We start from the raw sequence: 14816 nt of genomic DNA, 5'->3' as shown, positions 1-14816 counted from the left end.
TGATCAATGGAAACAGAAGGCATCTGCGCTCAATATCGAGTCTCATAGCAAAGGGTCTGAATACTTATGTAAATAACGTATTTCGTTTTTATTTTTTATACATTTCAAAACATTTCTAAAAACCTGCTTTTTGCTTCGTCATTATGGGGTATTGTATGTAGATTGATGGGGGGAACAAAATATTTAATCCATTTTAGAATAAGGCTGTAACGTAAAACAAAATGTGTAGAAAGTCAAGGGGTCCGAATAATTTATTTATCTAGAAAACACTATGACCTAGCTTGGTCCCAGATCTGTGTAGACTCTCTCCAACTTGCTGTCATTGTCAAGCAAAACATGTTTTTGGTGAGGAGCTGGCAAGAGATCCGAAACAGACTGACATCCCAGGCTACCAATTACCTCATTAAAAGGTTAAAAGCTTCCCAGGTAATTTCCTGAACTCACTGTACCTAATTCCCACTGTCCTGTTCCTTCCCATCTTCAAAACATGAAGCTCAAACACACACAGACAAACACACACACACCCTAAACGTACCTGTTCCTCCCCATCTTCTCATGATCCTTGACCACCAAATGAAGCTCAGCTCCTGAATCCAAAGGTATTCCCTTCAGGTCCCACTCAAAACCCTGGGAGAGAAGACAGGCAAATTAATTATTACTGATAGACAACAGTATATTAGAGTATTCACTGCTGTATATTATAAACCGGGTGGTTCGAGCCCTGAAATGCTAATTGGCTGAAAGCCGTGGTATATCAGACCATATACCACACCTCCTCAGGCCTTATTTCATAAATACACACCTCATTCCAGACAGGGTTTATGTTATTCTTGATGACTTTTGTCTTCTTTTTCGATCCTGGAAAACAAGAGGAGAAAAGAAAAATTACAAAATATATAATTATTTTTAAACAGAAACGCAAAACATCAGAAAGTCTGCTAGCGTTATAAATTAGTTTATCATCAGTGAGTGGCCCTTGCAGAGACTTGGCTAGGTAGTAATCGTGTTGGACAAAGCAGTACTTCCTGTAACATAAAAGTTCTGAGCAGTGACTTCCTGTCAATCAACATTCAAACAGGAAGCAGGAAGTAGAAACAGGACATAGTCAGAGTGACAGACCAAAGAAATGCCAGCAGGGAGATGGATGGAGGTTATCTTATCACAGAACACTACCTTTGGTACAGAGAGAACACCCAGAGATACGGTACCAGTTAAAAGTTCTAGAACACCTACTCATTTACTATTTTCTACATTGTAGAATAATAGTGAAGACATCAAAACAATAAAATAACACATATGGAATCATGTAGTAGCCAAAAAAGGGGTTAACAAATCGAAATATACTTTTGACTGGTACTGTACATACACACACACACACACACACACACACACACACACACACACACAGAGGAGAAAAAGGAGGAGCATCGTCCTCAGTGAATTTCATAAAAATACAAATTGTGAAACATTTAAAAAGTTATCCTTTTAGATAAAACTTTTTAGATAACACATTTTACCAAATAATTGCAGCATGAACTGACATGTTGTTCAGCAAATCAAAGGATCAGAGAATGAATCTAGTACTGAAAGCATAAGCTACAGCTAGCTAGCTCTGCAGTGCATAAAATGTGCTGAGTTATTGACTCAAAGAGAGAGAAAGACAATAGTTGAACAGTTTTAAACAAATTCCTTTCTTTACAAATGAAGAAGCAAGACCAGATTGTCTTTTTTTTTACATTCAGTTTCACTTACTTAGCTAGAAAATTTAGCTAGCTAGTTTAGCCTACTCAAACACTCTGCTCAAACAGAGGGATGCTATGTTAGCTAGCTGGCTATGATTATCCAACACAACACTGGAATTCCTCCAAGTCAAGGTAAGCATTTGGTTTTGCAAATGTATTGCCACCGGGGCCCGCTGGTGTAAGTGCTAAACTGCTTGCTGACTGTACACTAACTTTACTGCTTGTAGCGGGTTCACTAACTCATTAGTTCTGTTAGCTATTATGTTACTTTACCTATTATGGTGTAGGCTGTGTGTAGCGGTTATGGTATGAAGGTTATGAACGATATGGTTTGGCTTGGAAAGTTTTTTTTTTCGCCTGGTCACATACAGCTGATGTGTTGTGCATTGAAGTCTTCAAGTGAAGGGGAAAAGGTGAGAGGAGGAGAGCGCATTGATGCGAGAAGGAAAACAACGTGGCTGCTGTGAAAGTGAACTGTGTTAATGCTTGATCAGGTGTGTATTCATTCCGCCGATTCCGTTGAAAAATGTTTCTTAAATGGAAGCAAACAAAACAGGGATTTGTCAAATACAATCTCTCATTTGCAAATGTTGGACTAATGATTACACCCTAGATAAGCTAGATGCAGGCAAGAGTGTGCAAGGTGGTTTTGAATGTGTCACTGTCTGTCATCTCAAATGTTTCTTTCGACCTGTGTGCACCTATGTTGTAAACTTTCACGAACCTACCAGACGAGCTAAATTACTTGTATGCTCGCTTCGAGGCAAGTAACACTGAAACATGCATGAGAGCACCAGTTGTTCCGGACGACTGTGTGATCACGCTCTCCGTAGCCGATGTGAGTAAGACCTTTTAACAGGTCAACATTCACATGGCTGCAGGGCCAGACAGATTACCAGGACATGTACTCCGAGCACGCGCTGACCAACTGGCAAGTGTCTTCACTGACATTTTCAACCAGTCCCTGACTGAGTCTGTAATACCAACATGTTCCAAGCAGACCACCATAATCCCTGTGCCCAAGAACACTAAGGTAACCTACCTAAATGACTACCAACACGTAGCACTCACGTCTGTAGCCATGAAGTGCTTTGAAAGGCTGGTCATGTCTCACATCAACACCATTATCCCAGAAACCTTAGACCCACTCCAATTTGCATACCGCACCAACAGATCCACAGATGATGCAATCTCTATTGCACTCCACACTACCCTTTCCCACCTGGACAAAAGGAACACCTATGTGAGAATGCTATTCATTGACTACAGCTCAGCGTTCAACACCATAGTGCCCTCAAAAGCTCCTCACATACATTAAGGACCATGGGACTAAACATCTCCCTGTGCAACTGGATCCTGCACTTCCTGACGGGCCTCCCCCAGGTGTTAAGGGTAGGGGACAACACATCCGCCACTCTGATCCTCAACACGGGGCCCCCTCAGGGGTGTGTGCTCAGTCCCCTCCTTTACTCGCTGTTCACTCATGACTGCACAGCCAGGCACGACTCCAACACCATCATCAAGTTTGGAGATGAGACAGCCTATAGGGAGGAGGTCAGAGACCTGGCCATGTGGTGCCAGGACAACAACCTCTGCTTCAGCGTGATCAAGACAAATTAGATGATTGTGGACTACAGGAAAAGGAGGACCGAGCACGCCCCCATTCTCATCGACTGGAACAGGTTGAGAGCTTCAAGTTCCTTGGTGTCCACATCACCAACAATGGTCCAAACACACTAAGACAGTCATGAAGAGGGCACAACAAAGCCTATTCCCCCTCAAGAGACCGAAAAGATTTGGCATGGGTCCGCAGATCCTCAAAAACTTCTACAGCTGCACCATCGAGAGCATCCGACTGGTTGCATCACTGCCTGGTATGGCAACTGCTCGGCCTATGACGGCAAGGCACTACAGAGGATAGTGCGTACGGCCCAGTACATCACTGGAGCCAAGCTTCCAGCCATCCAGAACCTCTTTACCAGGCGGTGTCAGAGGGAGGCCCTAAAAATTGTCAAAGACTCCAGCCACCCGAGTCATAGACTGTTCTCTCTGCTACCACACGGCAAGCTGTACCGGAGCACCAAGTCTAGGTCCAAAAGGCTTCTTAACAGCTTCCACCCCCAAGCCATAAGACTCCTGAACATCTAATCAAAGGACTACCCAGACCCCTCTTTTACTCTGCTTCTACTCTGTTATTATCTATGCATAGTCACTTTAATGACTCTACCTACATGTACATATTACCTCAATTACCTCAACTAACCGGTGCCCCCGCACATTGACTCTGTACCGGTACCCCCCCTGTATATAGCCTCCACATTGACTCTGTACCGGTACCCCCTGTGTATAGCCTCCACATTGACTCTGTACCGGTACACCCTGTATATAGCCTCCACATTGACTCTGTACCGTAACACCAGGTCTACTACACCTGTTGTATTCAGCATTTCACTGTGAGGTCTACTACACCTGTTGTATTCAGCATTTCACTGTGAGGTCTACTACACCTGTTGTATTCAGCATTTCACTGTAAGGTCTACTACACCTGTTGTATTCAGCATTTCACTGTGAGGTCTACTACACCTGTTGTATTCAGCATTTCACTGTAAGGTCTACTACACCTGTTGTATTCAGCATTTCACTGTAAGGTCTACTACACCTGTTGTATTCAGCATTTCACTGTGAGGTCTACTACACCTGTTGTATTCAGCATTTCACTGTAAGGTCTACTACACCTGTTGTATTCAGCATTTCACTGTAAGGTCTACACCTGTTGTATTCAGCATTTCACTGTAAGGTCTACTACACCTGTTGTATTCAGCATTTCACTGTAAGGTCTACTACACCTGTTGTATTCAGCATTTCACTGTAAGGTCTACTACACCTGTTGTATTCAGCATTTCACTGTGAGGTCTACTACACCTGTTGTATTCAGCATTTCACTGTGAGGTCTACTACACCTGTTGTATTCAGCATTTCACTGGTAGGACTACACCTGTTGTATTCAGCATTTCACTGTAAGGTCTACTACACTTGTTGTATTCAGCGCATGTGACAAAATAACATTTGATTTGATCCATAGGCTAGGCTGTAGCAACCTCATGATGGGTACAGGGAACATTCTAGTATCATGTAGTATCCTAAACCCACCACTGTTACATTGAACTGGGTGAATGGAATATGAATGATAGTTATCCAATATACTGTAATAGAAATAAGGCTTTGCTACTAAATAAAGACTCCTCCCTTGAATTGTACTGACCGCCACTTGGTGGACACCCTTTCAAATTTGTGGATTCAGCTATTTCAGCCACACCCATTGCTGAAATATGTCCCATGAAAAGAAGAATTAAGACTGTCACTATTGTCTGGTGGTCAGAGTCCTAAAAACACTTCCTCTTTATCCGAGATGAGGGACTAGTTTTGATATCTTGTTACAGGGTTCGATTCCTGTATAGTGTTCTTTTAAAAACACCTCCACCCTTCGGAGGAAAGAGAGCGGGGCCGAGTGTGTGTGTGTGTGTGTGTGTGTGTGTGTGTGTGCTTGTGCGCCTACGCTTGCATCCGAAGCCTATCCTTAAAATACACACACCATAATTCCCAGGAAAGCGGGCAGCTTTTGTTGGAATGATATCTCACCAACAGGAAGTGACGCAATGCTCACGTCCTGCAAACTTCCTGGTTCTGAATGAATGGGGCACGACTTGGAAAATTTCTGTCTTAAAATAGCCCCTGACACACACACACACACACACACACACACACACATACACACACACACACACACACACACACACACACACACACACACACACACACACACACACACACACACACACACACACACACACACACACACACACACACACACACACACACACCAAGGCTAAAGGAGAGCTATTGGAAGGCTATGACACAGACAGACTGTAATGATGGGGATGAGTTATTGAGGTGTGGAACATCAAGACTCATCAAAAACAGGAACTGAGGATTTCCTCTCCTTAGACTCCCTCACCCTGTCTCACCCTGTCTCACCCCTCTCCTCTCTCCTCACCATCTCCTCACCCCTCTCTCTTAACCCTCTCTTCCCTCCTCACCCTCTCCTCACCCCTCTCTCCTCACCCTCTCTTCTCTCCTCACCCTCTCCTCACCCCACCTCCACTGCTTGGATCCTCTCTCTACCTCCCTCTCCTCTCTCTCTACCTCCCTCCCTCTCTCTCTACCTCCCTCTTCTCTCTCTCTATCTCCCTCCCTCTCTCTCTACCTCCCTCCCTCTCTCTCTACCTCCCTCTCCTCTCTCTCTACCTCCCTCTTCTCTCTCTCTACCTCCCTCTCCTCTCTCTCTACCTCCCTCCCTCTCTCTCTACCTCCCTCCCTCTCTCTCTACCTCCCTCTCCTCTCTCTCTACCCTCCCTCTCCTCTCTCTCTACCTCCCTCCTCCTCTCTCTACCTCCCTCTCCTCTCTCTCTACCTCCCTCTCCTCTCTCTCTACCTCCCTCTCCTCTCTCTCTCTACCTCCCTCTTCTCTCTCTCTCCTTATTTATCTCCCTCTCTCTGTCCCTCTGTGTGTTTTATCTCCTCTGCAGTATCAGCATCAGATATCATGGCCATTTATAGACATCAGACACCATAATTACAGAACTACCTCACTGCTCTGACTAACCAGCTAGCTATGGAGAGAGAATTGGGGGAAATATCTCTTCTCTCTTGGGTTTGGAGATCTGTCTCACCATTTCCATTAACGCACACAGTTATATAGACACAGTTATATAGACACATTCATATAGACAGTTACGTAGACAGTTATATACAGTGGTGTAAAGTACTTAAGTAAAAATATTTGAAAGTACTATTTAAAACCTCTTAGGGCTAAGGGGCAGTATTCGGTTGTTCAGATAAATGACGTGTCCAAAGTAAACTGCCTGTTACTCAGGCCCAGAAGCTAGGATATGCATATAATTGGTAGCATTGGATAGAGTGAGTATAACAGAACTGATATTGCCGGTGAAAACCCGAGGAAAATCCATCCAGAATAAAACATTTTGAGGTGACTGCTCATTCAAATTCCTATGGCTTCCACTAGATGTCAACAGTCTTTAGAAAGGGTTTCAGGCTTGTTTTTTGAAAAATTAGCTAGAATTTGTAGTTTTTTCAAGGTGGCTCTCATTTGGACTGTAGGAAGATCTTCAAAGGAAAGTGATTTATTTTATCGTTATTTCTGGCTTTTGTGACGCCTCTGCTGGTTTGGATTTTTTTTTTTAACGCTTTTGTGTGTGGGGCGATGTCCTCAGATAATCACATGGTATGCTTTCGCCGTAAAGACTTTTTGAAATCTGACAAAGCGGCTGGATTATCAAGAAGTTAAGCTTTTAAATGATGTAGGACTCTTGTATGTTCATGAATGTTTAATATTACGATTTTGTCATTTGAATTTGGCGCGCTCCAGCTTCACCGAATGTTGTCGATTTTGATCCCGTTAACGGGATCCGTGCGCTTAAGTCGTTATCTGTACTTTACTTTACTAATTATATTTTTTAAAACTTTTACTTCACTACATTCCTAAAGAAAATTAGGTACTTTTTACTCCATACATTTTTCCTGACACCCAAAAGTAGTCGTTACATTTTGACAGAAAATGGTCTAATATACACTTATCAAGAGAACATCCCCGTTCATCCCTACTGCCTCTGATCTGGAGGACTCACTAAACAGAGAACGTCCCTGGTCATCCCTACTGCCTCTGATCTGGAGGACTCACTAAACAGAGAACATCCCTGGTCATCCCTACTGCCTCTGATCTGGAGGACTCACTAAACAGAGAACATCCCTGGTCATCCCTACTGCCTCTGATCTGGAGGACTCACTAAACAGAGAACGTCCCTGGTCATCCCTACTGCCTCTGATCTGGAGGACTCACTAAACAGAGAACGTCCCTGGTCATCCCTACTGCCTCTGATCTGGAGGACTCACTAAACAGAGAACATCCCTGGTCATCCCTACTGCCTCTGATCTGGAGGACTCACTAAACAGAAAACATCCCTGGGTCATCCCTACTGTCTCTGATCTGGAGGACTCACTAAACAGAGAACATCCCTGGTCATCCCTACTGCCTCTGATCTGGTGGACTCACTAAACAGAGAACATCCCTGGTCATCCCTACTGCCTCTGATCTGGAGGACTCACTAAACAGAGAACATCCCTGGTCATCCCTACTGCCTCTGATCTGGTGGACTCACTAAAAAGAGAACATCCCTGGGTCATCCCTACTGCCTCTGATCTGGAGGACTCACTAAACAGAGAACATCCCTGGTCATCTCTTCTGCCTCTGATCTGGAGGACTCACTAAACAGAGAACATCCCTGGGTCATCCCTACTGCCTCTGATCTGGAGGACTCACTAAACAGAGAACATCCCTGGTCATCCCTACTGCCTCTGATCTGGAGGACTCACTAAACAGAGAACGTCCCTGGTCATCCCTACTGCCTCTGATCTGGAGGACTCACTAAACAGAGAACATCCCTGGTCATCCCTACTGCCTCTGATCTGGAGGACTCACTAAACAGAGAACATCCCTGGTCATCCCTACTGCCTCTGATCTGGAGGACTCACTAAACAGAGAACATCCCTGGTCATCCCTACTGCCTCTGATCTGGAGGACTCACTAAACAGAGAACGTCCCTGGTCATCCCTACTGCCTCTGATCTGGAGGACTCACTAAACAGAGAACATCCCTGGTCATCCCTACTGCCTCTGATCTGGAGGACTCACTAAACAGAGAACATCCCTGGGTCACCCCTACTGTCTCTGATCTGGAGGACTCACTAAACAGAGAACATCCCTGGTCATCCCTACTGCCTCTGATCTGGTGGACTCACTAAACAGAGAACATCCCTGGTCATCCCTACTGCCTCTGATCTGGAGGACTCACTAAACAGAGAACATCCCTGGTCATCCCTACTGCCTCTGATCTGGTGGACTCACTAAACAGAGAACATCCCTGGGTCATCCCTACTGCCTCTGATCTGGAGGACTCACTAAACAGAGAACATCCCTGGTCATCTCTTCTGCCTCTGATCTGGAGGACTCACTAAACAGAGAACATCCCTGGGTCATCCCTACTGCCTCTGATCTGGAGGACTCACTAAACAGAGAACATCCCTGGTCATCCCTACTGCCTCTGATCTGGAGGACTCACTAAACAGAGAACATCCCTGGTCATCCCTGCTGCCTCTGATCTGGAGGACTCACTAAACAGAGAACATCCCTGGGTCATCCCTACTGCCTCTGATCTGGAGGACTCACTAAACAGAGAACATCCCTGGTCATCCCTACTGCCTCTGATCTGGAGGACTCACTAAACAGAGAACGTCCCTGGTCATCCCTACTGCCTCTGATCTGGAGGACTCACTAAACAGAGAACATCCCTGGTCATCCCTACTGCCTCTGATCTGGAGGACTCACTAAACAGAGAACATCCCTGGTCATCCCTACTGCCTCTGATCTGGAGGACTCACTAAACAGAGAACATCCCTGGTCATCCCTACTGCCTCTGATCTGGAGGACTCACTAAACAGAGAACGTCCCTGGTCATCCCTACTGCCTCTGATCTGGAGGACTCACTAAACAGAGAACATCCCTGGTCATCCCTACTGCCTCTGATCTGGAGGACTCACTAAACAGAGAACATCCCTGGGTCATCCCTACTGTCTCTGATCTGGAGGACTCACTAAACAGAGAACATCCCTGGTCATCCCTACTGCCTCTGATCTGGAGGACTCACTAAACAGAGAACATCCCTGGTCATCCCTACTGCCTCTGATCTGGAGGACTCACTAAACAGAGAACATCCCTGGTCATCCCTACTGCCTCTGATCTGGTGGACTCACTAAACAGAGAACATCCCTGGGTCATCCCTACTGCCTCTGATCTGGAGGACTCACTAAACAGAGAACATCCCTGGTCATCTCTTCTGCCTCTGATCTGGAGGACTCACTAAACAGAGAACATCCCTGGGTCATCCCTACTGCCTCTGATCTGGAGGACTCACTAAACAGAGAACATCCCTGGTCATCCCTACTGCCTCTGATCTGGAGGACTCACTAAACAGAGAACATCCCTGGTCATCCCTGCTGCCTCTGATCTGGAGGACTCACTAAACAGAGAACATCCCTGGGTCATCCCTACTGCCTCTGATCTGGAGGACTCACTAAACAGAGAACATCCCTGGTCATCCCTACTGCCTCTGATCTGGAGGACTCACTAAACAGAGAACGTCCCTGGTCATCCCTACTGCCTCTGATCTGGAGGACTCACTAAACAGAGAACATCCCTGGTCATCCCTACTGCCTCTGATCTGGAGGACTCACTAAACAGAGAACATCCCTGGTCATCCCTACTGCCTCTGATCTGGAGGACTCACTAACAGAGAACATCCTGGTCATCCCTACTGCCTCTGATCTGGAGGACTCACTAAACAGAGAACGTCCCTGGTCATCCCTACTGCCTCTGATCTGGAGGACTCACTAAACAGAGAACATCCCTGGTCATCCCTACTGCCTCTGATCTGGAGGACTCACTAAACAGAGAACATCCCTGGGTCATCCCTACTGCCTCTGATCTGGAGGACTCACTAAACAGAGAACATCCCTGGTCATCCCTACTGCCTCTGATCTGGTGGACTCACTAAACAGAGAACATCCCTGGTCATCCCTACTGCCTCTGATCTGGAGGACTCACTAAACAGAGAACATCCCTGGTCATCCCTACTGCCTCTGATCTGGTGGACTCACTAAACAGAGAACATCCCTGGGTCATCCCTACTGCCTCTGATCTGGAGGACTCACTAAACAGAGAACATCCCTGGTCATCCCTACTGCCTCTGATCTGGAGGACTCACTAAACAGAGAACATCCCTGGGTCATCCCTACTGCCTCTGATCTGGAGGACTCACTAAACAGAGAACATCCCTGGTCATCTCTTCTGCCTCTGATCTGGAGGACTCACTAAACAGAGAACATCCCTGGGTCATCCCTACTGCCTCTGATCTGGAGGACTCACTAAACAGAGAACATCCCTGGTCATCCCTACTGCCTCTGATCTGGAGGACTCACTAAACAGAGAACATCCCTGGTCATCCCTGCTGCCTCTGATCTGGAGGACTCACTAAAAACAAATGCTTCGTTTGTAAAGGATGTCTGAGTGTTGGAGTCTATGGCTGTCAGTCAATTGAAAAAAACAACAAAATGGTGCTCTCTGGTTTATAAGGAATTTGATAAAGACACACACCGAGGTGGAATATGTTCTGACACACAGTGATATAGACACACTAAAGTAGAGCACTATATAGGGACTAGGGCTCCGGTCTATAGTAGTGCACTATATAGGGACTAGTGCTCTGGTCTATAGTAGTGCACTATATAGGGACTAGGGCTCCGGTCTATAGTAGTGCACTATATAGGGACTAGTGCTCCGGTCTATAGTAGTGCACTATATAGGGCTCTGGTCTATAGTAGTGCACTAATAGGGACTAGGGGCTCCGGTCTATAGTAGTGCACTATATAGGGGGAATAGTGCTCCGGTCATAGTAGTGCACTATATAGGGAATAGGGTTCCGGAGTGCTATAGTAGTGCACGTATTAGGGACTAGTGCTCCGGTCTAGAGTAGTGCACTAATATAGGGACTAGTGCTCCGGTCTATAGTAGTTGCACTATAATAGGGAACTAGTGCTCCGGTCCTTAGTAAAGGTGCACTATATAGGTACTAGTGCTTCCGGTCTATAGTAGTGCACTATATAGGGACTAGTGGCGCCGGTCTATAGTAGTTGGCACTATATAGGGGAATAGGGCTCCGGTCTATAGTAACTTGGGCACTATATAAGGGACTAAGGGCTCCGGTCTATAGTACTGCACTATATAAGGGACTAGGGGCTCCGGTCCTATAGTTAGTGCACTATATAGGGACTAGGGCTCCGGTCTATAGTAGTGCACTATATAGGGACTAGTGCTCCGGTCTATAGTAGTGCACTATATAGGGACTAGGGCTCCGGTCTATAGTAGTGCACTATATAGGGACTAGTGCTCCGGTCTATAGTAGTGCACTATATAGGGACTAGGGCTCCGGTCTATAGTAGTGCACTATATAGGGACTAGTGCTCCGGTCTATAGTAGTGCACTATATAGGGAATAGGGCTCTGGTCTATAGTAGTGCACTATATAGGGACTAGGGCTCCGGTCTATAGTAGTGCACTATATAGGGAATAGGGCTCCGGTCTATAGTAGTGCACTATATAGGGAATAGGGCTCTGGTCTATAGTAGTGCACTATATAGGGACTAGTGCTCCGGTCTATAGTAGTGCACTATGTAGGGAATAGGGCTCTGGTCTATAGTAGTGCACTATATAGGGACTAGGGCTCCGGTCTATAGTAGTGCACTATATAGGGACTTGTGCTCCGGTCTATAGTAGTGCACTATATAGGGAATAGGGCTCTGGTCTATAGTAGTGCACTATATAGGGACTAGGGCTCCGGTCTATAGTAGTGCACTATATAGGGACTAGGGTGCCATTCAGGACGCAGCCTAAAAAGAAAATGTGTTTATTCACTTTGCAGAATTCCTGAAGTTGTTGCAATTCGACAGGGTCAAGTCTTGCTGAGAGAGAGGGAGACAGACAGACAGAGAGAGACAGAGAGACAGAGAGACAGAGAGACAGACAGACAGACAGACAGACAGACAGACAGACAGACAGACAGACAGACAGACAGAGAGACAGAGAGACAGAGAGACAGAGAGACAGACAGACAGACAGACAGACAGACAGACAGACAGACAGACAGACAGACAGACAGACAGACAGACAGAGAGACAGAGAGAGAGAGAGAGAGAGAGAGAGAGAGAGAGACAGAGAGAGACAGAGAGAGAGAGAGAGAGACAGAGAGAAAGACAGAGAGAGAGAGAGAGAGAGAGAGCAATGAACCAGGGAGCAACAACTGTCCTAGCTCTATGAAGCCCATAATAATTATCTGAGCTACACTGTGAACAATGTAACAAGGTGACAGCAAAACCAGACGCTCTTATCCAGAGAGACTCAAAATAACTTTGATTTATAGAAACTGTCTGAAACGTGTCAAATCATTACACACCAACTACATCTTTCAGTCAGAGGGATAGCGACAAAACTTGGGCTTTAGGTACGGTGCCACGTTGCCATGGGAACTAGGACACACATGTCAGTCTGATGGCACCAGGAACAGGAAATGGATGGAACAAAGAGAGGAAGTAAGCGCAGTTAACCTCCCATGTTAGTCAGACAGACATTACCACATTGAAGGTGATGGAAAAAATACAAGATAATGAGCTCACCTATTATAATGTAATACCTTATCATTCATAATGAAGTCATGTTTAATTCATAACATAATAAGACAGTAATTATTATTGTTATTTCTTACAAGTTAAATTACATTCATACGTTTTCATTGATAAAGAAAAGCCACCGGTCACTGCTTGACACAATCACAAAGTGCAATGTGGTAATGTGGTAATGTGGTAATGTGGTAATGTGGTAATGTATCAATTCTCTTCATCGTTACATTATTAGCTAATAGTATATCAACGGAGAAAACAGAAATGTCCATAACGATAACGAGGAAAGCCCCTGAAACCACAGAAGCTTCCTCTTTCTTCAACCTTCCCGTAAACCAAGAGGTTCTCTGAGGTAACCCAAGGTTGAGATTGTTGCCAACCACTGTTCGTTTCTGAAATCAATCCTACATGATATACTATCTAGCCAGGGTCTGACCTGGGACACCAGGTGAGTGGACTTTCTTGACCAATCAGTGACATGAATCAATCAATCAATTAACTACAAGGAAGAAAAGATCTAACTGTACATCTTACACCCGTTCACCTCTAACCCCTGACCCCTGACCCCTTACCTCTGAAGATGACGCCACACAGAGGGTCACTAAGGCGACCATCCTTCTCCCGCAGGTTGCTGGCCCGTTGGATAACACACCTCAACATGGTGCCGCCGTGGCAACACACCTGGCAACGCACCCGGCAACGGTGACGACCCAAGCAACGATCCCCAGTGACAATCGCACACCACCCCCCCCGGGGTAACGAAACTGTTACTGCTCTCACAGGTGACGAGAATGTCTTGACATCTCTCTCACACACACACACACACCTTCTCCGTAATGTGTATATGAAGGTGTGCGTGGTAGTCCAAGTGTTGAGCTTCAGTTTAAAGCTAAAAGAGTCTTCCACTGCCTTTCCTACTCGGTAGGATGTCTCCTTCTCACTGTCACACACACACAGACCGCCAGTGAGCAGGAGACAACACACTCGTAGGAAGGACTACCCCCCCCCCCCCCAGCTCCAGCATCACCCTGTGATTACAAAGGAAATCTCAACATTTCCTGCTCTCCCTTCCTCCTCTTTTCCTTTATCTCTCTTTCTCTATCACCCAGACAATCCTCTCTCCTCTCTCTGACTCTCTCTCTCTCTCAATCCTTCTCTCTCATCACTCTCTTCCTCTCTCTGACATCTCCTCGTCTTCTGCATCTCATCTCTCTCTCTCTCTCTCTCTCTCTGACAATGTCTCTCTCGCCCGCGCAGCTCTCTTTATGTGTTATTAATAGCTCTCCGTCGCTTATCAGCTCTCTCATCTCTGCTCCCGTGTCTCCCAGGAACAGCTGGATTTGGAACATTGACTAGAGGGGATGTTTAGTCTCAGCATGTTTAAGGTGATGATTGAACACAGATCTAGGATCAGCCAGGATAGACTAAGAGATATATATAGTTAGCAATAGACATGTAAAACGTTAGACCATGACAAACAACAAACAAGACTGACCTATAGATCCCACCCCCGGGTAGTTCATAAAGGGCCACAGCTCCTATCTTCCTATTCCACTTCACAGATCAGGTTAGAAGACCAGCTGGGGGAGTTCCTGACTCAGACAAAGCAGTGTGACACAAACGCAGAGTACCAACACACACAGTCTCTGAAACACTCAATCAGACAGTGCCCCCTATAGTCTCAATCAGGCAGTGCCAACTACAGTCTCAAT

At 45.8% G+C, this 14816-nt stretch overlaps 1 protein-coding gene across 1 annotated transcript in view; it reads right to left on the bottom strand.

Annotated features, from left to right (window-relative positions):
* LOC115183224 (dysferlin) overlaps positions 1-14062 on the bottom strand; it is a gene marked incomplete at its 3' end in the record, with an annotated part of 33502 nt that extends 19440 nt beyond the window's left edge. Inside the window, 3 exon segments of the mRNA XM_029744560.1 lie at positions 536-627; positions 803-858; positions 13677-14062. Of these exon segments, the coding sequence (XP_029600420.1) occupies positions 536-627; positions 803-858; positions 13677-13764 (236 nt within the window).
* Positions 14063-14816: the final 754 nt, after the last annotated feature.

Source organism: Salmo trutta, unplaced genomic scaffold, assembly GCF_901001165.1.
Source record: "Salmo trutta unplaced genomic scaffold, fSalTru1.1, whole genome shotgun sequence".
Taxonomy (NCBI): domain Eukaryota; kingdom Metazoa; phylum Chordata; class Actinopteri; order Salmoniformes; family Salmonidae; genus Salmo; species Salmo trutta.
Note: the sequence above shows the minus strand (reverse complement) of the source record. Positions and strands in the feature narration are given on the sequence as shown.